We start from the raw sequence: 24,940 nt of genomic DNA, 5'->3' as shown, positions 1-24,940 counted from the left end.
TCTGTGCAATCCAAGGAGAGAGGAAAGGCATAAGGCACCGGTGTCTGACCATGAAGCCACCATCACTTGGCACATTAAATGACATGATTACTGTTACAATGAATAGTATAGGCCAAATGAAACACTGTAGGTTCAGCCAGTTACCTTACTAAAACCCAGCCACTGTATACAGCACGACTACCAACAAGTTGTCTGCCACAGCTATTTTGCATCAACATAAATTAACCATGGGTTGACCCAGTCCCTCAAGCCACAACATTTTTCAGTCACATCATGACATTACAGAAGACATGCGTTAGTAGAAAGTAACTGCTTATGTTTAACAAGAGAAACAATATGTATGTAGTAAATTTCTCTGATTGTGCAAGAAAAACCAAGCACTGCTGCAAATTGCCTTTTTATGCTGCAAAAACATGCTATTTTTTATGTATGAACGTCCATACTACATGGAAATTGAATGTAGTGCCTCGTCAGTCAAGTAATGACTTCCAGCACAGCTAGGGTTGCCAGATTAGAAAATTAGAAATACGGGACACTCTTAAAATCTTTCTCTACTTTACTATATATATATATACATATATATATATATATATATATATATATATATATATATATATAATATTACACACACACACATTTATACATGCCCCCTACACACCCAGACCAATATATTATATAAAAGTAGAGACAGAAGTTAAAAACATAAAGCAAGGATTTTAGTGGGTTGTGAGGAAAACAAAAGTAAAATCATTTGAAAATTATTTAATGCAAGCGAAAATTCTGTAAAAGTAAAATCATTTGAAAATATTTATTTAATACAGAAAACAGAGAAATATTATTATTATTATTTAATACAGGCAGCTAGAAAAAAAGTGGGCCATGGCAAGTAGTAACAACACACTTTGTTGACACTGTATGTTGCAATACTGATCCAGAACTGCAAAGCAGCGCGACTGGAAAGCAAAACGGTAACAGTGTCGCTGTCCTCAGCCAACCATAGCAACTGAACAAGTTGCAAACAGGCAGCAAACACTAGTTTCCTCGTTACATTTGGGTTATTTTCATCAAGAGAATCTGAGAAAAGAAAGTATAATTACTTATAAAGTTACAACTAAGTACCATAAGAAGGTAGTAAAAATATATTTTTATTATGAAACTTGAAAATGAACTAAATACGGGACATTTGGGTGTCCCTGAAAGATCAGTACGGAACAGGGTACAAAATTATCAAATATGGGACATGTCCCGTATATAAGGGACGTCTGGCAACCCTAAGCACAGCTAGCATGATGCAGTTGAAGCTTAGCAGAGATATTTCTGACCAGCCGACCAGTTGCCTGAGAAGTAACAACAGGCAGCCAAAAAAAAAAAGAAAAAAAAAGAAAATGGTTTCAGTGCAAATGCGTAGGATTGGCCCTCTTAAAAGGGAACTAAAATAGAGTCTGTGCATCATGTTCATCAATTGTGAGGTTCACTGTGTTTTCCAAGTCAACACACATTATAATAATGGCTCAGTGAAAGGACTTATTCAGTTTGCGAGTAGTCATTTAACAGGTTTTACTGCATTTCACAACCATTTCAGCAGGAGGAGGACTGGAGATTTTTGTGAATGTGCAATGATGAAAAAGGGACCACCATAGTATCATTAAAACTAAATGTGTGATCCAGGCATTGAATTGCGGACTGAATTCGTACATGTCACTGCCCAGGAAAGAAAACGACATCATCCTGGCCGACTCAGCATCAGACATGATTCATTCTGTACCAATGTCTTTTCCATGAATCATTATTAATGCTGGTGACTTCAAAGAAGGAAGTAAGGCCTATTAGGACTGTTCGTTTCATGAACACTATCCAAATATTAATGACTTTAAATATAAACTTATGGCACAATCCAAGCAGGTCTGACCTGATCTTACTGCCACCTACAAGCCTGTATTGACAATAGCTGCTCTTTGTTATCTAAGACAGACGTTTTTGTGTGTATTGTTGGGGGTTGTAGTTTGTTTTTATATTCATTTTATTTATTATTTTGGAGCTTCTATAAAATTTTAATTTCCCATTGCGGACAAATACAATTGTTATCTATCTATCCAAAAAATTACAACTACCAAAACTGTTAGCAAATATTTCAATATACAGTTGGCCCTTGTGATTCTTATGTTTATGTTTCATTGATGTGCCAATTCCAGTCACTAATAATTAAATGGAAATTATTTTCTGAGTAGTAAACAAGAAAGATGTCATTCCAACAATGCTGTGTGTTTGAATTAATGTCAGGACTCTCAACCAATGAATGAGGAGGAGAGACAGGTTTCTCAAGGCACAGAGCATTGCGGAAATTACATCTTTCCCAATTATTGTGAACACCACCTCTCCAAGAAGTAACTGTTAATAACATTTTGATGATTCATATGGATATTGGACAAGTGGTTTATGCAACACGAGTTGTATAAGAATTTTCTTTTTTTTTCCCCCATGGACAGTTTTTACATCATTTGCTGTTGTCCAGACTTAGTCACTGCTGGTAGCCATTCAGTTTAAGATGTACTTTTTCTACAACAACATAAGATTAAAAATTTCTCAGCCACTACTACAAACTACATGGGTTAAGTAATGTTTTAAAAGAAAGCATTATTTCTGGGGGGGAGCATTTCTGCTGTTACAGCTACACCACCAGATGCGAAGACTCTATGTTACTGTTGTAATACAATAATTACATATCAATTCTTTAGTGGTTGATACAGTACTATACTGTATTGTCTAGAATTTGTTAAATAGTCAACTATGTTGTTGGTAAGGCTTGTGGTCAACAGTACAGTATTAGGAAGTCAGGCGGTGGGCCCAAAATGTTTTTTGTGCATTTTTACAAATATTCAAGTAAATTGCATATTACATAACACAAAGTCAGCATGTAAACTTAATCCCTTCCGATTTATAGGGGTTAAGGGCACAGGACTCCCACGAAACACAAGAGGTAACTAGATAGACTGACCTTGTGTTATGTAATATGCAATTTACATAATCTCCAACTTAAGCTAAGTATTAAGTAGCAAAAATTCTGAGCAATACAAATTTTGCACTTCTTATTCATCAAAATACAACACAGGAAAGTGTAGTACTCACATAGTATACCCTCCTCTTTTCATTCCACACAGCCATTAACCTTGATTTGTATTTATTATCCATCAGGTGATAAAAGGATTTTTATTGTGTTGTTTCTTGTTAACATGTCTTCTTTTTCATCTAGCAACCAAGCCCCTTGTTGTCACCTACTAGAACTCTGCGTAGGACCTACGATGATGGTCTTCTGTTAAATACTCGTGTGTTTTCCGGAAGTGAGGTATTTAATAATATGTTGTGAGCAAATGATTGGATGACTTCAAATGTGGATTAGTCAACGTAAGTGACCTTTTTGTTTTCATTTTTTTTTTAAAGAACATTTGCTATTGTCCAGCGTTGATCACCATAGACTGCTCTATCAGAAATTTAGTTATCTCCATTTATTTTTTACAAAAAACATTACATTACATTTTTAGGCTATCACTACAAACTACAATGGGTAACATATTTATAATTTTTGAGTGAAGTATTCCTTTAATGCACAATTGAAAACAAACACCCTTATTGATTAGTCATCTACTTTCCAAATCCATTTACTTCAGTAGCAATAATAAATTTTACTATATCTGATTTCCTGCTAGTTTGTATTTATTTTGCACATTCAGCTCTCCGCTCTCTAGGTGTTTTCTCTCATACCTGAATGCAGCATCTTTCTCCCTCCAGAGTGCAGCTAACAAGCTGTCATCCAGCAGGTTTAGCATCTACTGTGACGTTTGACTTCAGATGCTCATTTTTAAAGAGCAAGAATGAAACATTGGTTTAAAGTAAGGATGTGCACATATATGACTGCATAACAAAGGAAATTATCTTGCGGGAGATGCTGAGTTGAGCAGAAACTTCAAATGACAATGACCAATTTAAACAGTTTTAAATATTCAAAAGTGATTAGTCTGAAAATAAAAAAAAAAAAATATTTGGACATGAATGTCAGTAGGCTTTGCGCCATAGGTACCAAGTTACCCAAACTATTCTATAACATTTCAGTAATCATTTACTGCTCTGATGCTCATCTTTCTGATCATAAAACAGGTCATTACAATAGCAATTAGACAGAACTCATATTTAAATTGCAGAATTACAGTATTTGAGGATTCCGCTAGAGTGTCTCTTTCTCTTGCACAATTTGCCTAACAAAATAATAAGCACATTGTTATTTCATAACTGGGTAAAGTTTCGAGTCTGGAATTTTTCTGCCCAGCCATTTTTGCTCTAGACCATCCACAAGAAAATGTGCCACTCAGCCCCACACACACATCATTGAGATATTGACGTTTTCGGTATCTGGTGAGGCTGAAACATTGAGAAACGTCAAGATCCGTCGAAAACCGGTGATTGAAATTTTTGACAAATCTAAAGTTTTCGCTCCTCCTCCATATACAATAGGTTATGGTGAGGGAGGGCACAAAGTAAAAATGTACTATATGAGGGTAAATGAAAAAGTAAAGGCAATTTGAACATTTTGAAAAAACACGGTAATCATAACAGATCAAAGCTGACGTAAAATAACACATATGGACGGTTTATGGGTAGTTCAAACATGCACAGCACAGCGTTCTGCTGCAAGTCCAGTTGAAAGCAAGGTCAAAAGAACATGGACATTAAACCATTGCCGAAGGGCAGAGGGAAACCTGCGGAAGGATGTTTTTTGAACTATCTGTAAGACATCACAAACATGTTGTATTGCATTGCAATCAATTATTGGGTTAGTAGACTCTGAGTTGGTAAAAATATACCTACCACAATATAATGTGTTAAAATTTTCAATTTCACATATACTAATTCAATTAAACTATTTTATTCTAGACTTTTGATAAAAACATACCATTTTTTCACTTTGTATTATGTAATAAATATTAATAATAATATAAAAAAGGCCACAAAGGTGCTTCTATAGCCTTTAAACCCAAACTTTAACAGGTTAGGGTGCTAAAAAGTAGCCTAATGATTCACAATAGTAGTGATAAAATGCCTTTTATCTTGCATGCTGTGTGCTTTCAATCAAAATAGTAAATATATTAGTATATTTACAAATAGTGGAGTCATAGTTGTTAGAACCATAAATTCAAAAGCCAGAGGTACCATAAATTGAGGATTTAGGATTGAAGGTTTGTGTACTACCAACTCCACAGCCCTGGTCCTAGCCGCTAAAATCCAATCCTATAAGGTTAAAAATGATACACATGTCAAACATGCATGTGGGGTTTCTTTTTAGATGATTTCAAGATAAATGAGTACAAATAAGATGTTATTTTTGATCCTTTACTAGGGATATAGCCCTTTACAGGTGACAAATCACTCATTTCTATTACAAGTGAGAATACTTAGACTTTAAACATTTTAAATTAAAGCACACATTTTAACATTACAAAAATATGATACAACTATTTATTATGTACTTTTACATCATGAAGTAAAATCATTACATTTCTTATGAACACCCCCCACCTCGAATTAGGGTGGCTTATGATAGTTCAGATTTTTTTACTTTCTGAAAAGAAGACTTAAGCCAGGACACCCTCCATCTCCACAAAGGAGAATAATACAACTGATGAGGAGGTCTTACAAAGCATTTCATCACAGCAGTCTGTAGTACTAGGGTGTTGTACCGCCTTAGCCATTATGAATGCAGTCTAAGAGGCAACTAATAGCAGGGGCTCACAGTCAAATGATCTGTAGCCAAATAATGCTTTACAGTACTGATTTACGTTCATTTGAATCAATACTTTAGCTGTCGTGAAGCATGTTGGAATTTACAGTGTGCAAAAAGTGCCATTAATGCATAAAAGTTTTTAGAAATAACAGGTAATAGTCAGGTACTTTGGTCTCAATGTCCGTTGTTTTACTTTAAAATCTAAAACCAAGCAGATGGCAAAATATCAATTCCTAGATTACTGTCCAGATACTTACTGTGTACACCACATGCAAGCACTTCAAAGCACAATTAGACTTAAAAGACTCAAAATTAATTGTTTAACTTCCACGTGACTAGCAACAGTCAAATGCTTATGCCCCTTACTGTAAATATAACAGCCAAGCTTCTACAAATTCTTAATTCATAAACGAAAGTTGTGCGCAGTTGACTACGTGACAAGCGGCGTACATCCAATTACGCAGTATTTACCCCATAATTCTTACCTGCACGCCCCTCTTTTGCATCCCTCCAACAGTACACGGTACGCCGTCTCGATGTTCTCGGCTGTAACATCCTCGGGTCGGACTGATTCGACCCAACGCCAAGCGGCTCTCTCCAGCTGCAGCCGAGGTGCCATCTATTGGAAATTCACACCGGAGCGCGGCCTGCTCAGATCGGCGACTCCCTGTAAGAAACGGCGAGGATTCAGTGGCCCGGTGCAACCTTTAGCATCCACTGTTTAAAGTGCAAAAATCTCCTCGTCTGTTTCCAATAGGGTATCGTCACAAATTCTAGGTAAGTCCACTCTTCGCTGCCTCTCTGACCGGTGTTTTGGAAACAAAATAAGTTCAGAATTTTAGTTTGCGTCACTTTCTCCGTGCTCTTGAATAATAAGTGCGACACAACTTATGCACGTTTCCAAGGCAAACCAGCACCATACATAAGTAACCCTGCGGAGTCATTCAATTTTTTCCAGCATTACCGTTTTTCGCGACTGCACCTTACCAAAAAAATGAAGAAAAGCAGCATCCCTTCCTGTAGCAGCCAAAAAATGCTGCGATCTGATGCCCTCGTGGTGCAAACACCTCTGTAAGTTTCAGGAAAAAAAACTCAAAAACAGTTTATGATTTTAATTGTTTCATTTGTTGAGTCCGGGATACTACTCCAGGATAATGTTTTTAACCATTTCACTTCCACACCCCAGGTGCCTTTGTCAATCTGGTGCACTAATAAGCGACAACATGCAAAATACTGACGTCTCTTTATTTGTACTCATCCATCTCATTCGCTAACACAGTCAGTTAGTTTGCATATATAAAAGATAAATCGCATGCACAAGTACACACATTTATACACCTTGCTGTCTTGACTTCCCCACAATAATTCATTAGTCGTCCAGTGCTCCACTTTCAAACTTGTTTAGGCAAACCAAACAGACAGGTAGAGCGCGCGCACACTCATGACGTAGAGTTGGCGCAGGCGCGTGGAGGAATTTTGCTCTCGCCTTGATTTCGTGGGACTTGCGACTGGCTGACCAGTTTGACATCGACACGGTTTTGAAATGCTATCACGATTGTATTTGTGCTTCAATCTAATTTTAACCTAATAAAACAATTAATTTTAGTTAAGTAATACATATACGTCTAACTTTGACCAGCGAAATGACAATCTCATGAATCTACCATTTCTGCAGATTTTCATTGCAGTCTAATACGAGCTAGCAACGAAAGCTTTCGTGCAATCGATCCGTATTTCATAAACGTTTACTAGAACTTGAAAGGGTGATTTTTTGGCATTTTATAAAATACCATGTATCTGCGAAGAGATACTGTATATGAAGCAATTCACCATGCCTCATAATAAATAACGGGTACTTTATGCACATGCCTTCATAGCAAACGCATTTGGAAGAATTACTGAGAAATACCGGTAATCACCATGCTACTGGGTTAGCAGTCCTGCACCTGACCATTTTCTGTGTGGGGTTTGCAAGTTCTCCCCAAGTCTACTCAAGTTTTTCCACTTGGAATTCCAATTTTACTTCTACAGGAGAAGAACTGAGCAGAAGAAATGAATAAATGATTAGCACCAGTTAAATCATAATCACTTTTATTCACCAGTACTTAATGTATATGAATTTGACTTGGAAGATTTGTAGCTGCTTATAATGGAACATAACACCACATACAAATAACATAAATAGCTTAAATAAAACTTAAAAAGAAAAAGAGCTTCATATATGTTGTTTAGATGTTTTCACCATGAGGATGTATGCTTGGGAAAGTTCAAATAGGAGTTTTGAGGCTGTTTTTCTTCTTAGTACAGCAGAAATTAAGCCTGAATAAAGAAAGAACTGAGCTGCCAATTTATGTCCTGTCCTTTTTCCTTTAAATAATTTAACCATAACTTTTTGCAAGTCTGATGATAGGTACATTGTAGTTCACTTGACTCATGATTGCTGACTGAATTATTATTTTTTATTTTATTTTTATAAAAAACATTAACATTACAATGACATACTACTCGATTAAATAAATAATACAGATACAATATCTACTTCAAAATAAATGCAAAGAAAAAAAACACATAAAGCAAAATTCAATCCCCACCTAAGAGAAAGAGCAAAAAAAGAGAAATTCAAGCAAAAAGTCTAATGTTTTAAAATATGATACAATGCTTAATAATGTAAGAGTCAACCACAGACTCAGCATGCTTATTCTAAAATAATATTGTTGAATTCTTGGCATATTTTTTAAAAAAGTTTCAGAAATATACTCTTAATTGAGAATTAGATTTTTTCTTATTTATGATAACACAGCACATCACTTTCCCACTGAGTTATAGCAGATAGGTTGTGATTCCAGTTGTGCAGGGTTAGTCTGCGCACTAATAGTTTGGTATAGAGTGTTACAATTGACTTATCCCTGTGCACTGTAATGCCGTTTGGGAGTATACTAAATATTGCTCTTAATGGGTTAGGTATTCTGTAGCACTTAGGCTGTCTGTGAAGTATGTAAAGATTTTTTGTCCAAAATTATATTAGTTTAGTACATTCTCAAAACATATAGCCTTGTGAAATTGGAACTAGATGGCAGCTCTGGCAGGTTTGGTGTTGTCCTGGGTACATCTATGACAAATTTAAAAAAGATAAATGTAATCCATCAAAGACCTTTTCTTAATTTTAGAATGCTTGGCACATGTACATCTAGAAAGTATTCCATGTACGGCTGAGTTCCAGTCCTTTTCTGAGATGTCGAATGAAATGTCTCTTTTCCATCATTCCCTAGGATCTTTGAAGGGTAAATTCTTTGAAAAAAAATTATATACTGTGTCACGTACGAGCACATGGGGAGCAGCTTAAAGACCCGATGCGCATTGTGACAAGTCGTGCCAGGGGACGATGGCGTTGTACTAACCTCTCTCTCTCTCTTCCCATAGGAAAGACGAAGAGCCGCCGCCATAATCCTGCCCGGACGACCAAACAACAACACTTCCGGGTTCCTTTCTTCCCTCTGGTCCACCATTGATGACGTACACTACCCATCCACCACCACGCCTTCCCAGCATTCCATGTGTCTTCATTTCCGGTCTGACTCCATAAAATGTCCGTCCTCCCACTCCTTTTTGTCTAATGCTATTTTTTGTTTGAAAATAAGTTGTACCTTTTTGTTGCAGTATACGGGGCTCAAAACCCCAAACCTTGACCTGTTTTCTGTTTCGTTATTACAGTGGCGTAGTAGGCAGGATACAGCTTGAACAAAATGTCAGAAGGGCAGGATCTGAACACGGTCCTCACCACTATGGCCAACAAGCTCCAGGCTCTCCAGGTGGACCAGGCGGCCACGAAGGCGGAGCTCGCAGAGACGAAGAGACGGCTGGCAGTGGCGGAGATGGTAAAGCCGAAGCCCGCACAGCCCCCGCCTCCTCCTATTATACCGCTCTCAGACGCAGATGACATCGAATCATACCTCTCGATTTTCGAGAGGACGGCCACCCGTAACCAGTGGCCGCGGGTGGAGTGGGCCTCCATTCTGGTCCCTTACTTGAAGGGCCCGGCGCAGCGGACCTATCATGACCTTCCCGAGGAGGTGGCCACCCAATACGACCTCCTTAAGGCAGAGATTTATAAACGCTACTGTGTAACCTCCGGCCAGCAGGCGAGGGAATGGCAGCATTGGAAGTTTGACCCCAGCGGCCCAGCTAGAGCACATGCCTTTGAATTCTTGGGAAAGATTGGTTGCTGGCTACGGCCAGACATTAACCAGGCTTGCCAGGTAGTCGAGCAGGTCGTCTGCGAAGCATTCATCCATGCAATGCCAGACTACCTCACCCAGCAGGTTCGGAGACATCCGTTTAAGGATATGGATGGCCTTTTGGAGGTACTGGAACAACAGCTGGCAGTGAACCCACTCGGGGCATCTGAGAAGCCGGCTCGCGGGGTCCGACAGGGACGGGTGAAAACCTCGGAGCCCACCCGTCACGCTTCGGAGGCTCCGGCTAGACCATGGGACATATCATCACCTCCTGTCCCCTCAACCAGGAACCGATGGATTGCAGCTGGGCCAAGGGTGAGAGGTATTGTGCTATGTCTAATCCCCTGGTGATTAATAATAATAATAATGGGAATTTCCCCTTGGGATTAATAAAGTATCTATCTATCTATCTATCTATCTATCTATCTATCTATCTATCTATCTATCTATCTATCTATCTATCTATCTATCTATCTATCTATCTATCTATCTATCTAATACGGGAGTGGTGTTAATAAATGGGCATTCGGTGGTCGCATTATTTGATTCCAGGAGTAACATTACCATTGTTGCTCACCGTTATGTTTTACCGCGACAGTGGAGGGCTCCAAACACGAGAGTCACGTGTATACATGGGAAGACCAGGTTGTACAGGTCCGCAAAGTGCTTCATAACTTGGGAAGGGGAGCCTAGAGAGATGCTCGTCGCTGTACTGCCCGAGCCCCCTTCCCGGTTATACTGGGACAAGACTGGTCGGAAAGTAAACACGGTAGAACTGTTACCACTCCAAACTCTAGGTTGGGTCTGATTATGGACGGGCAAGCGCCCACCCCAGCTGCTCCCACGCTGTGCTCTTCGGTGACTGATGATGATATGGATGAGCCGGCTGGGCCCTTTTTGGCTATGGACCTCACTCCAGAAATTCAACCGGAGGAGGTTCTGGGTCAGGATGGGCCTAGCGCCGTTCTACTCGCTGGCATGAACTATCACTTTCGCTTCGCACTGGCGTCTTTTAAAAGAGAACAGTGGAATGATGATTCCCTGAAGTTTGCCCGGAATGCTATTGTATCTGCGAACGACATATCGTTAGCTGATTACACACCACCGGGACCCTACTTTGTTTTGGACAATGATTTGTTGTATCGAGTTGCAGAACAACTGGCGGCAAGTGTGTGAACTAGCACATGCCCACCTCTTAGGCACCCACCTTGGGGCCGAGAAAACGCTGGAGAGACTGAAGCTCCGCTTTTACTGGCCTGGGATCAACGAGGAGGTCTGGCGCTTTTGTCAGTCTTGCCCAGTCTATCAACTGCGTCAGATTCCCCGGAGGGACCGCGCTCCTCTTGTCCCGATTCCCCTCATAGATGTGCCATTTGAAAGGATCGGTGTCGATCTAGTAGGACCCCTAGAGCCTTCGACACGGGGCCATAAATATATATTGGTGATGGTCGACTATGCAACTCAATATCCCAAAGTGGTTCCCCTGTGAGCTGCCAACTCCAAAAACATCTCACAGGAACTAGTAGCGCTTTTTTTCCGGGTGGGCATCCCCAAGGAAGTTCTTACAGACCAAGGGACGCCCTTTACTTCGGATACGTTCAGAGAAGTTGCCAAGTTACTCTGTATTAAGCATCTCAGAATGTCAGTGTACCACCCCCAGACAGACGGGCTCGTGGAACGCTTTAATCAGACCCTGAAACAGATGCTCCGCAAGGTAGTCAGTGCGGACGGTAGGAACTGGGACCAACTTTTACTGCTGGTACTTTTCGCTTACTGGGAGGTGCCACAGGCCTCCGCTGGGTTTTCCCCTTTTTAACTCCTGTACGGACGCCAACCCTGGGGCATATTGGATGTGTTAAAAGAAGGATGGGAAGGTGAGGCCCTTCCCTCCACCAACGTCCTGGAACATATGGCGCAGTTACGTGATAGACTAGAGAAAATCCAGCCCCTCCTAAAAGAACAAATATCTCGGGCTCAAGCAGTGCAGGCTCCGGAATTATAATAGGAACTCCTCTCTACGTGAGTTTCAGCCAGGGGAAACCGTGTAATGGTGCTTGTGCCCACTTCCCATTCTGGCTCATTGGCAGGGCCCCTACGAAGTGAAAGAGAGGAAAGGACTCGTTGACTATTTGGTCCTCCAGCCAAATTGTCGGCCAAGCAAGAGGGTGTATCACGTGAACCTTCTGAAACCCTGGAGGGCTAGGGAAGAGCCACACCCCTCCAAACCGGCCCTCTCCCTTTTCTCAACGAAATCCAAGCTCAACCTCGGTTCCAGTTTGGCACCCCACCAACGATAGGAGCTCGAAGGAGCAATCCGGTCTGTCCCGGAAGTGGTCAGTGAAGCACCAGGCTGGACCTCGCTGATTCAGCACAACATTGTGACGGACCCGGGAGTGGTAGTCAGGGAACGACCCTATCGTGCTGAGGTGGAGCTAGAGCTACAACGAATGTTGGATATGGACATCATTGAGGAAAGCCATAACCCCTGGTCTAGTCCTATCGTCCACATATCTAAGCCGGATGGCTCCTGGACATTCTGTAACGACTTTAGACATCTTAATCAGGTCTCCAAGTATGACATCTATCCCATGCCCTGAGTAGATGAGCTCCTCGAGAGGCTGGGGATGGCCCGTTACCTGACTACTCTTGACATGACAAAGGGATACTGGCAAATTCCCTTAACGGCATCCGCAAGAGAAAAAACAGCTTTTAGCACCCCTAGTGGACACTTGCAGTTCAAGGTCCTTCCATTCGGGCTGCACGGGGCACCAGCAACTTTCCAGCATCTGGTAGATAGAGTGCTACGGCCCCACCAGTCCTATTGTGCCGCCTATCTGAATGACGTGGTCATCTTTTCCGGCACCTGGGAGGAGCATGTATTGCAGGTATACGCCGTTCTCCCAATGTTAGCGAAAGCCAGCCTTTGTGTCAACCCCGAAAAGTGTTTTTTCGGCTTGAACGAAGCCATATATTTGGGCTACCTGGTTGGAGGGGGAATGGTGAAGCCACAGTCGTCCAAAGTCAAAGACATTCTAGAATGGCCTCGGCCATTAGTCAAGAAGCAGGTGCAAGCTTCCTTAGGGTTAGCGAGTTACTATCGCCAGTTTGTTTCTCGTTTCTCTGAGAGGACCGCACCCTTGACCAATTTGACAAAGAAACGGGCCCCTTATCATGTGGTGTGGAATAGCGGGACAGAGCAAGCATTCAGTGACCTGAAGATGGCCCTTACGATGGATGGCACCTGTTTTGAGAACACCTGATTTTTCTCTTCCTTTTCTCCTCCAGACCAATGCATCGGACACAGGTCTAGGTGCCGTGCTGAGCCAAAGCACCAATGGTGTCAAGCACCCCGTAATATACTTCAGCCGGAAACTGTTGGACCGGGAGACCAGGTATGCGGCGGTCAAACGGGAAGCCATTAAGTGGGCGGTAACGTACCTGCGGTACTACCTTTTGGTTCGTGAGTTCACCCTGGTGACAGACCATGCTGCTCTCCAGTGGATGGCTCTCCACAGGGACTCGAACCCTCAGGTCACTAGGTGTTTTTTGGACTTGCAGCCTTGCAAGTTTACTGTCACTTATCGCCGGGGTACCCTCCAAGCCAACGCTGATGCTCTCTCTATTTTTGTTTGAAAATAAGTTGGACCTTTTTGTTGCAGTATACGGGGCTCAAAACCCCAAACCTTGACCTGTTTTCTGTTTCGTTATTACAACTGTTAAAATGTTCTCTGAGTCTTCATCAAGGCTAACCAGTATGACCTATGGGATTGGTATGGGTGCGAGATATGGAAAGTTAGGTATGTTTCTTTTAACAAAATTTTGGATTTGCATATTTGAAGAAAGTGTGGCTGAAAAGATACATTTGGAGTGTAATTTAATACAGTATATGATGATCATCATCATTGTTCATAAGATGCAAATATGTTGTCTACATAAAGAGTGTTTTCCATTAGGTAAAAACACTGAGTAGGTTTGAGGTAGTGGAAAAAGATTATTGTCATTTACCTGTATAGAACCATCTAATAAGAGCTTTTCTACTATAAAATATGTCCTACATCACTTCCGTATTTTAAGTAATTGGTGGATTACTGGTAAATTAACAATAGTTAGTATTGAATGGAGCATAATGGAGTGCAAATAAGGAAAATTCAGAGCAGGATTTCTTTTCCATAGCAAGCCAGACCACTGTGTATTCATAAATTTCTGCTGATTTGTAAAATTTTATTGTGCCTATATGTGCTGTCCAGTAGTAAAATTGAAAGTTAGGTAGTGCCATGCCACCTTCTGCTTTAGGTCTTTATAGAGTCACATTTCAAATGTGTGGCCTGTTTGAATTCCAGATGAATGATGTTATAATTGGGTCTAATTTTCTAAAGAAGTGTTTGGCTCGCTCACAGTATGGAACAAACTTGCCTATTGTGAGTACACCCTTAGAAGCCAGAAGTCGTATGAAATTCTCCTAATGTGTCCTAATGTCAGAGATAATTGAGGGTGTGATATATAAAACGCCATATTGTCTGCATACAGTGTTTTTTTCTGTTTGAGTCCTTAATAATCTTCTTTATCTCTGGTTTCTTCTGGAAGACTGAATTAAGTTTTACCTTGCACAACAGTCACAGAGCGGGTTTCAGGCAGTAGAAAGCAAATACGTAAATAAATGCTCAACAAGAAATTTGTAGCTAAGTTTTCAAGCAGGAAGGAGATCATCATGTTAAGACGTTAGTGGTTCCAAGAATTTGCAGCACCTTCAAAATATATATACGGCCCCTTCACTCTTTCACATTTTGTAATGTAGCAGCTTTATGCTAAAATCATTTAAATTCATATTTCCTTCATCAAGCACTGTATACCCCAGAATGACAAAGTGAAAACAGTATTTTAGAAATTTTCTCAATTTATTAAAAAAAAAAAAAAAAAATGAAATGCAAGATTGACACAACTATTCAGACCCTTTCCTCAGTACTTAGTTGAAGCACTTTTGGCAGTGATTATACCCTGAAAAGTCTTTTTGGGCTTGACACAACAAATTTTGCTCATCTGGATTTGTGGATTTTCTGCCACTTTTCTCTGCAGATCCTCTCAAGCTCTACCAGGGTGGATGGAGACTGTTGGTGGACAGCTATTTTCAGGTCTCTCCAGATATGTTCAGTTGGGATCAAGTCTAGGTCTTGGCTGGGCCTATTATGGATATTCACAGAGTTGTCTCTAAGTCATTCCTGATTTGTCTTTGCTTTCTGCTTAGTGTCATTGTCTTGCTGGAAGGTAAACTATTGGCCTAGTCCAAGACCCAGAGTTCTCAAAAGCAGGTTTCCATTAAGGATATCACCATACTTTGTTTTGTTCAGCTTTTCCTTAATTTGTCTAGTCTCCCAGCCCCTGAAAAATAACCCCACAGAATGATGCTGTCACCACCATGCTTCACAATGGTATTGTCCAGACCGTGAGTGGTGTCTTGTTTCCTCCAGGCGTGATGCTTAGAATTGAGGTTAAACAATTTAATCTTGGTTTCATCAGTACAGAGAATCTTGTTTGTCATTGTCTAAGTGTCCTTTAGGTGTCTTTTTGCAAACCTCATGCAGGCTTTCATGTGTTATCTGGTCACTCTGCCATAAAGCCTAGATAAGTATAGTGTTGCAGTAGTGATTGTTCTTCTGGAACTTTATCCCATCTTTGCATAGGTTCTTTGGGGCTCAGCCAGAGAAACCATTAGGGTCTTGGTCACTTCTCTTACAAAAGTCATGTTACTCCTGTTTCTCAGTTTTGCTGGTTGGCCGGTTCTAGGAAGAGTTGTGATTGTTCTAAACCTATTCCATTTAAGAACTATGGAGAACACTGAGCTCTTTGAAGCCATCAGTGCTCCAGAAATTTTGTTGTTGTGGCATTCTCCAGATCTGTGCCTTGGCACAATACTGTTTCTAACCTCTGCAGGCAATTCTAAGACTTCTTGACCCTGGTTGTTAATACTCAATGTCAACTGTCCCATCCTTGAATTGACCATAGGTTGACAGTGATGATCAATAGAATTAGATACATTAGATATAGAATTGTCAGCTTGATGTGAAGGCTGGGAAGAAGAGAAGAAGCAAGTGAGACGTTGTTTTGTCTTCGTAGAGTAATATATTGCTCTACTTTCCCCTATTGTATATTAATTAGTGGCCTTTGGCAGAATGCTTAAAATCTCCCCAACCTACCACTGTTAATAAGGTATTATAGTATACTAGTCATTTAGCTCGTTACAATAACGGGCGCTAGAACAGTAGTGCATAAACATTAGTAGGAACAGTCTATATTAAATGGCAAGGGACTTTGACCTTATTCTTTTTGTTGGTCGTATTTTTCTTTCTTTCAGCCTTTCTTTTGTTGATGTTTACTTGCTGAGCTGACCGTTCTTCGTGGGCTGCTGCCGTGTATTGTGTGTCTTTAATTTTCTGTGACAGTAATACTGTCTTGTACGTCCGCTGGCTTGCACATCCGTAATATACCTTTAATTTTCTCTGGCGGTAATACAGGCGTGTGCGTCGGTAATATGCCTTTAATCTCCTCTGACAGTAATACTGGCTTGTATGTGGCTGTAATATGCATCACTGTATTGTGTACCTTTAATTTCCTCTCACAGTAATACTGGTTTGTATTTCCGTAAAACGCCTCTAACTTTCTCTGACAGTAATATCGCGCATCGCACCGTGCCCCGCGTATGAGCACTTCACCGGAAGACACACACACACAAACGGACACCTGGACGCACACAGGGATTTTATTAAAGAGGATAACTTATCCCCACCTTCCCTTCTATATCTATAGGCAATTAGGTGTAGTAAAAAGACAAGCAGGAGTTAAGTTACACATAAAATAATGTATTATTGATAATATTCATAAATAATAATAATAATAATAATGTAATAATATGGCTGCCAAGCTGTGCTCTTCATTGTGTTGTCTTCATCATCAGAGGTTAGTAAGAGATGCTTCTTTCAGATGTTAGTAAGAGAGAGAATGTGGTTGAGCAAGCAGATTTATAGATTCTCTGTCCAACCCCTAGAGCCAATAGGACATCATGGTACTTAAAAGCTTCTGATTCAAGCCAATTCCAAACAGCCATACTTCAGACCAATGGGGGAATACAACATCTTAAAACCTGCCACCCCCCAAGACCATATGTTAAAGTAACCTGGCTTCCTTGTGGGGGGTTGAAAGACTTTAGCAGAGAAACACTCGCCAAACTGGTTTAAAGCACACACCCCCAACTCTGTTGTAAAATTCAAAGAAACTCAGTCGTAAAAGGGGGGGCAAACACGAATGCTTCTCACCAAAGTAACACTAAATTACATTGCTTTGCCTAAATTACAAATAAAGACATACAAAATATTTATCAAGTTATATGCAAAATCTCACATCACAACAGACGTAGGTGTTAATTGTGTGGTATACATGCTATGATTTTCAGGGTGACTGAGTTCTATGTGCAGTTTTTTCTTACATCCTCCTATACTTGCGCTTTGGCTGATTCTTTTAAACATTTATGGTGGATGTGCCAGAATGTAGTTTTGCAGTCTTCAGAGAGGAAGTATTCACTGATACATCTAATTCTGAACCTGTTTCTAATCTAGAGGAAAGTATTTCCTTAAGACATTTATATACCTTGCAAAGATCATTTGGTTACTCTTTTTCTTTTGTCTATTCAGTAATTATACTATGTGAAGGACAGCCGGGTCCCATGCCTGGCAGGGACGCCCCTGCTGCATCTGTTCCGGGGGAGCCACCATGGGCAGCTCAATACATCCTCCGGGATGTTTGGTGGCAGCCTCCCTGGCGGACGATGATTCCCCAGCCTGGCGCATGGTTCCATGGGACATGGAGTCCTCCACCGCCTGGTTGGGGGCTTGGATGGCCGCCAGGGGGAGCTGCATGGACTTGGCAGCCCGGCTGGTCAATTCCTCAGCCCCACCCGGAAATGCAATTAGGCCCAGGTGATCAAGCACCTGGAATACTTCCGGGTGGGGTATAAAAAGGGCCAGCCACCACCACTCGAGGAGCCAGAATCGGGAGGAAGAGGACGAGGTTGCCTGGGAGGAGTGGTGGTGCCGAGGTGGAGAGAAGAAGTGTGGTTTGTGTACTATTTAAGTGCTTGTGGGACTGTGTTGGGCCTGTGGGACACGGGGAAGGCGTGCCCCACAGCTGAAGAAAAATAAAAGAAACTGTTTGTGTTCCACGTGCCTCTGCCTCAGTCTGTGCCGGGTCGGGCGCTATATAGCGCGCATATTACAACTGCCTGTCTAAGATGGGCTGAAATCTAAGTAATCCACGTAGACCTCAGTGTTAATATTTGCAGTGCACCATTCCATGCATGTCTCTGTTAAATGCCATTTGGTATGAGATTCGCAAAATCAGTGTTAAAGTTTGTGATGCACCATCTATTAGAAAAACAACTGCAAGGCATTTTATTACTAAAAATATTTGTGATGCCCCAGCTTTTGTAATGACAGACATAGCAACTGGATGGACAGACAGATACAGGCACTTATCTTTTTATTAAGGAGGGTGTCTCTTGTCCTTATTTTATTTAAACCTTCAGGCCATACCTGAGAAGCACAGCACAGAGCCGGTTATACTTCCTTAGAAGGCTGGCTTCCTTCAACATCTGCAACAAGATGCTGCAGATGTTCTATCAAACAGTTGTGGTGAGCGCCCTCTTCTACGCAGTGGTGTGCTGGGGAGGCAGCATTAAGAGGAAAGACGCCTCACACGTGGACAAACTGGTGAGGAAGGCAGGCTCTATTGTTGGCATGGAGCTGGACAGTTTAACATCTGTGGCAGAGCGAAGGGCGCTCAGCAGGCTCCTATCAATTATGGAGAATCCACTGCATCCACTAAATAGTATCATCTCCAGACAGAAGAGCAGCTTCAGCGACAGACTGCTGTCACTGTCCTGCTCCACTGACAGATTGAGGAGATCGTTCCTCCCCCAAACTATGCGACTCTTTAATTCCACCCAGGGGGGTAAACGTTAACATTTAACATTATACAAAGTTATTGTCTGTTTTTTCACCTGCATTATTATCATTCTTTAATTTAATATTATTTATTGTATCAGTATGCTGCTGCTGAAGAATGTGAATTTCCCATTGGGATTAATAAAGTATCTATCTATCTATCTATCTATCTATCTATCTATCTATCTATCTATCTATCTATCTATCTATCTATCTATCTATCTATCTATCTATCTATCTATCTATCTATCTATCTATCTATCTATCTATCTATTATATAGTACCCTTATCTATCTATCTATCTATCTATCTATCTATCTATCTATCTATCTATCTATCTATCTATCTATCTATCTATCTATCTATTATATAGTACCCTTATCTATCTATCTATCTATCTATCTATCTATCTATCTATCTATCTATCTATCTATCTATCTATCTATCTATCTATCTATCTATCTATCTATCTATCTATCTATCTATCTATCTATCTATCTATCTATCATAGGACCAGGTTGATCATGGGGCTATAAGGCAGCTGTTGTGAGCAGTAAAAATAAACAATAATCAATACATTACTGTAATATATGCTTTGAATAATGTCACAAACACAGATGCTCTATTGGTTGTTTTTCCACATTTATTCAAAAATGTAGTTAGCATATAAAAATAGGTGTTTCTGCATTTAGTGCAAGTGGGACACTGCTACCAGTCTTCCTGCACATGACACTATTGTGCAGAAATTAAATAAGTAGTAAACACACCTCAATAATCATCCATCAGTCTTCCAAACCTACTTAACCAGAGCAGGGTCACAGGACTGCTTGATCCTAACCCTGCAACCATTGAGCACAAGAGAGCATAAACACCTGGACAGGGCACCAGTCCATCACAGGCTAAACACAAGACACACACACACACACACACACACTAGGATCAATTTAGCATTGCTAATCCAACTAATCTGCATGTATTTGGACTGTGGGAGGAAACCAGAGCAGCTAGACGAAATCCAAGTGGACACCACAAGAACATGCAAACTCTATGCAGGGAGCACTTGGAACACAAACCACAGTCTCTTTACTGAGAAGCAGCACTGCGCCAATGTGCCACCCGCCACAATAACATATTATTAAATTGTTTTCATTTGTCAATGGACATTGTAGCATTTAATGTTGTACTGTTTTTAAATGAAAAATGTATCTGATTAATTTAAATGATTGTATAACTAAGAATGCAGCAACTTACTTATGTTAAAAAACATTCTGTCACTACCAAAAAAAACCAAAAAAAAAACCATAACCATATGGAGATGAATGACATAATTCAAATGTGTATTACTAATCATTGGTGTTTTTAATGCATAGTTTAGCTTATAATGTTTTATAATTTTTGTAATGAGCTTCTATTCACTGCCTGGAATTAGAACACAGTGGAGCGACGCAATCGGTAATGTCTTGCATATGACATACTGTACATGTTTTCAGAATGCCCTCTCTTTTGCTTCAGATGACATCCAGTGCATTCTGGAAAAAAAACAGCAGACTGAGTAAGTATGGCATCGTCTTGCTGTTTATTTATTAATACATTTTACAAAAATTGAAAAAAGTGAATTCAAAATGATAATATTTGTCTCATTGTCTTCACATATTTAACTGAATAATCCAGACAGTGGCTTTGTCCTTCAGGTTGGCAATGTCGCTCACGTTGCCCAGATATGATAACATGGAGCAATCCAACAATATGTGATCAGTCATCTGTTCCAAATGTGCACAGTTACAAATAGGGTCGGTGGAAAGACCCTAATTGACCTTTGCAACATTACCCTGACCTTTGCAACATTACCCTGAGATTGCACAATGCATTACATGGCAACTGTAACTGTCTTGAATGGTTGCTCTTCATTGTGTTCTTAATGGGGCTATTTCAGTTGCTGTTAGCCCAGGCTTCCTCCCATACTTGTTGCAGATTGAACTCTGTTGCAGCAAATTGTTCTCCAAGGACAAGCAATAATTTTCTTGACCTTCGCCGAATTGATGGAGCATTGAGGATATAATTTCTGACAGGCAGCTTGTAATTTTCCTTATTTTGTTGTACTCATGGAGTAATGCTTGTTTGTACCAGAGATGTGGTTGGCAATGTTAATGAGGTCAGGAAGCCAATCAGCAGGTGTTAAGTGCATGGTACCCGTGGTGATTCTCATGATGGCATTCAGTGGTATGTCCGTGTCCCTGATATGTTGACTGTTGAGTGATGAGGTCACAACATATGAGGCATGAGTTTACTTTAGTGAGCTTGAAGAGCAGTATTTTTTTCAGATAGTGTCATTTGCTGCTGTAAGGCGAATGAAAGCCACTGCTGTTTGTTGTGACCGTATTTTGCAGTGAAATAAGCTTTGAGTGAAGACTTAACGTGACCTGATCAGGCATTGTTCTACCTAAACAAAGGGTAGAACAATGACACTTGACAAGCTTTTATGTGGTGGACAAATTACACTTCCTAACCACACTTTTTGTATTGCTTCTTCAGTGGGCTAAGGCATCTGTTACATTTCTTTTTTCATTTTTATATGTACTGTACATTATTGAGCAAAGATCTTAGGAAACACAAGCACCCAAAGTATAATATTATTATAAATACAAAGTACAATGAAAGTAACAAGAATGTATTTTTAAACCGAGTCAGTATTTTGTTTGACTTCCCTTAGAATGCAATGCTGAAGCAATTAGATTGGTACACTGGTGTATATTTTTTTCAAATAGTCCTGTGGTATATTCTTCCAAAGTTCTTCCAGAACTTCCCATAACTCATCTGATGACTTTAGCTACTCTTTATGTTTTTCCCTGTCTAGGTGATCCCACACAGCTTTAATTACGCTGAGGACGGGGCTCGAAGGTGGCCAGTCTGATACTGTTGTGAAGGTTGAAGGTTTCTGAAGTGTCAGTCAGAACACCATCATGAATCATCATTTTTGCTATCCTGGATTGGATTTACTGTATTTTTGGAAATTTCTCTGCTTGTTTCAACTGGTTTATTGATTTTGTTATTATCTGATGAAACAATTTTACATTTTGCTATTCTATAACCAATGTGATTTTATCACTATCATTTTATGGCCACTGCCATATTGTTTACAGTCACTATACCAATTGCTGGTCATGTGACATAAAGAACATGTCATAGACTTGTTATCCAAGCACTGGATCTTTTTAAAGTGGAGTGAAGGGAAGTTAAACAAGTTAGTGAGAGTAAATGTTTGCCAAGAAATGGTGACTATGGGTTTATTTTACAAATTAATAATAATAATAATTCATTACAGTACATTTATATAGTGCTTTTCTCAGTACTCAAAGCGCTATCCACACAGGGAGGAACCGGGAAGCGAACCCACAGTCTTCCACAGTCTCCTTACTGCAAAGCAGCAGAACTACCACTGCACCACCTGTAAGGATATTGATATCCTGTAAGGAAATTGATTTTGATGATCAGTTTAATTCTTTGCTCCAAATATGTTCCTGTACCCAGTCTGTTTTTAGACTAAGAGTTTGCCTTTCCCTTTTGTTCTAACAATTTCCTGGTCACCCTTTTGTCATAATGTCTTCTTTGCTCATTTGGATCATCTTGGTGATCACAACAAACACTGGGCAGGATGGATATGATGGAAATCCTTATTCAAATACAGGGCATCACTTCTTAATTCTTCTAAATTTGTATTGCTGCACCTAATGAAGTATACATGGAATGTTCTAGCTGTAAATGTATTTTCCATTTTTTCAGCCCGAGGTGACTGAACCTTGTGAACACGAAAAATCCATATGATGAATAAACCTAATCTGCAGGTAGGAGAAGATAAAAAAGTAAAAAGGTAGGTGACTTATGAAGATTAGAAGAATATGCATATTTGAAGGTATGGAGTATCTGTGTGGTCTGCAGAAAAAAAAAATAAAACAAGAAGCCCTTAACTCTAATATTAGCAAGAAAATATCTGACCATCATTCAGCAACTAAAAATTCCAATAGAGGGCGCACATTGCACTAATAATAATCACTGTCAGACTATACATTTAAGAAAGTAGGTGGACTCTATACTAATATCCGTAAACATCCAAAATGACACATATCCATAGAAACCACTGAAGAAAGTGAGCATTTATCACAATAATATCACAATAATGTCAGTCTCTTGGTCATTATCATAATTTCACAATTTCTTATACTAACTTGGCATCCTGCTGAATAAAACAGCAAACTCTACACATGCAAATTACTAATAAATAAACTAATGGAAGCATATGTGTAGTTAATTCATGCACACAATTCTGACTAACAATTGCTGACATTAAGTTTAAACTTATGTATTGACACTTTTGCTGCAGTTCATGATGGTTGTCACTCAGAAAATCTAATTGACTTGCCCATTTTAATAACCGTCATGGACAAAAATGTGTATATATTTCTCAGCAGTCATCATTCCATCGATTATGCCCAGATCCTTAAACAGTTAGCTGAAATGAATCCCCATACTTTGACAGAGTCACCACTGTGCATCAAACATGTTTAAATAATACTTAACATGTTCTTCTCGACAACTCTTCTTCTCGCATACAGGTGTCTTTGTGAATTAGAAATTTCAAATTTGGACTCAACACTCCATAAAACATATTGCCACTGATTGTCACTCCATGCTTCATGGTCTTTGACTTACTACCTTCCCTTTTGGTTGGGTCCTTTCCTTTAGAATGATTTTTTTAGCTGCAACACTTCCCACAGTTCCACTTCATTTAAGACTTCTACACTTAGTTAAAGCGTGAACTTTGGTACCTGTTAGCTCTCCAAGATTCCAAGCAGACACCTTGCTGTATTTCCTTCTGTCCCTTAAAGAAGTCACCTTTAAGTACTGATCATTAGATGTAAATAGCTTTATGTGTTTCCCACTGCGTTTTCCTTCCTCAGTTTGTGCAATTTTATCACATTTCTTAAAGACAATTAGGTTTGGTGTGCTACTGCTCTCTGATTATAGCCTTGTAGAAAAAAAATATATAATTTATGCCTGTCAAAGTATGCTGGCTTAGCCATTTGCGAACCTCTCCTTGAAGCATGCCAGTACCGGTGTTGTTGGTTACCCCTCAATGCACCGATATGTTTGTTAAACATCACCCCTAGCACACCTAGTTTGAATAGTCATTACCTCATTAATTTGAATCCAGTATACCATAAGTGAAATTTAGCAAATGCATGAAAGGCCGAGGTTCCTCAAGGAGGGGTTTTTGGACTAAATCTCTATTGTTGTAAACATCTCAGAAGATATAAATAAATGTCTTCCTGAAAAAATAAGACATTTTTCTTACTTCTTATTGTATAAATGTTTATTTGTGTTTACTCTAATGTTATATAGCATTTTCAGAAAACAGGTGCTGTACAGTGTAAGTGCTTAGCTGGACCCTTTCCGGGCTCAGAAGCCACAATGTAAAGACAGTATGTAAGTATGCATAACCCGGCTGGGATGAGACTGAATCAATATCCCATGTGGATAATATGGGCGAGTCGGTGCATCAAGGGCAGTTCCTTCCCCAGTACAGTAGATGGCAGTGCTCTGCTGGTGTGGACCCAGTATAGACACTGCAGGGATTCATGGGAATCATAGTCCTGACAGACAACCCTGTAGGAGTCCTTGGCTGCTGCTACAGAGGGTGCTACAGGGAGAAGGACTCCCTGCTTCAGGAGGCTTCCATCTGACCTGAATGTGTTTACATTGGGCTGTGCCCCAATACTGGAAGTATTCCCGGGTCTAACACAAAAGCAAGCCATCCAGCCTCCTCCAGTTGAGTCAGAGTCGGGAGGCAGAAGGCAAAGCTCACCTGGGACTGTTTGGTGTTCTGTGTCTGGGATTTTGGGACCCAGTGGTGCGCCCTTTCCTTTACAACAGATAACTAGCTTTAA

At 40.2% G+C, this 24,940-nt stretch overlaps 2 protein-coding genes across 4 annotated transcripts in view; one reads left to right on the top strand and one right to left on the bottom strand.

Moving 5' to 3' along the window:
• The window catches only part of usp48 (ubiquitin specific peptidase 48), an 81,867-nt gene extending 74,666 nt beyond the window's left edge, over positions 1-7,201 (bottom strand). For 2 of the 3 annotated variants that reach the window (XM_051930369.1, XM_051930370.1), the window contains exon 1: positions 6,259-7,201. In XM_051930369.1, coding sequence (XP_051786329.1) covers positions 6,259-6,392 — 134 coding nt within the window. In that variant the 5' untranslated portion in view covers positions 6,393-7,201. The remainder of the gene's footprint in view (positions 1-6,258) is intronic. The other variant, XM_051930371.1, reaches the window with a different exon arrangement.
• The window catches only part of ldlrad2 (low density lipoprotein receptor class A domain containing 2), an 84,036-nt gene continuing 65,526 nt past the window's right edge, over positions 6,431-24,940 (top strand). The window contains exons 1-2 of the mRNA XM_051930380.1: positions 6,431-6,550; positions 22,779-22,858. Of these exons, the coding sequence (XP_051786340.1) occupies position 22,858 (1 nt within the window). The 5' untranslated portion in view covers positions 6,431-6,550; positions 22,779-22,857. The remainder of the gene's footprint in view (positions 6,551-22,778; positions 22,859-24,940) is intronic.

This window comes from Erpetoichthys calabaricus, chromosome 8 (genome assembly GCF_900747795.2).
Source record: "Erpetoichthys calabaricus chromosome 8, fErpCal1.3, whole genome shotgun sequence".
Taxonomy (NCBI): Eukaryota; Metazoa; Chordata; class Cladistia; order Polypteriformes; family Polypteridae; genus Erpetoichthys; species Erpetoichthys calabaricus.
The sequence above is the reverse complement of the archived record's forward strand: the minus strand, read 5'-3'. Positions and strand labels throughout refer to the sequence as shown.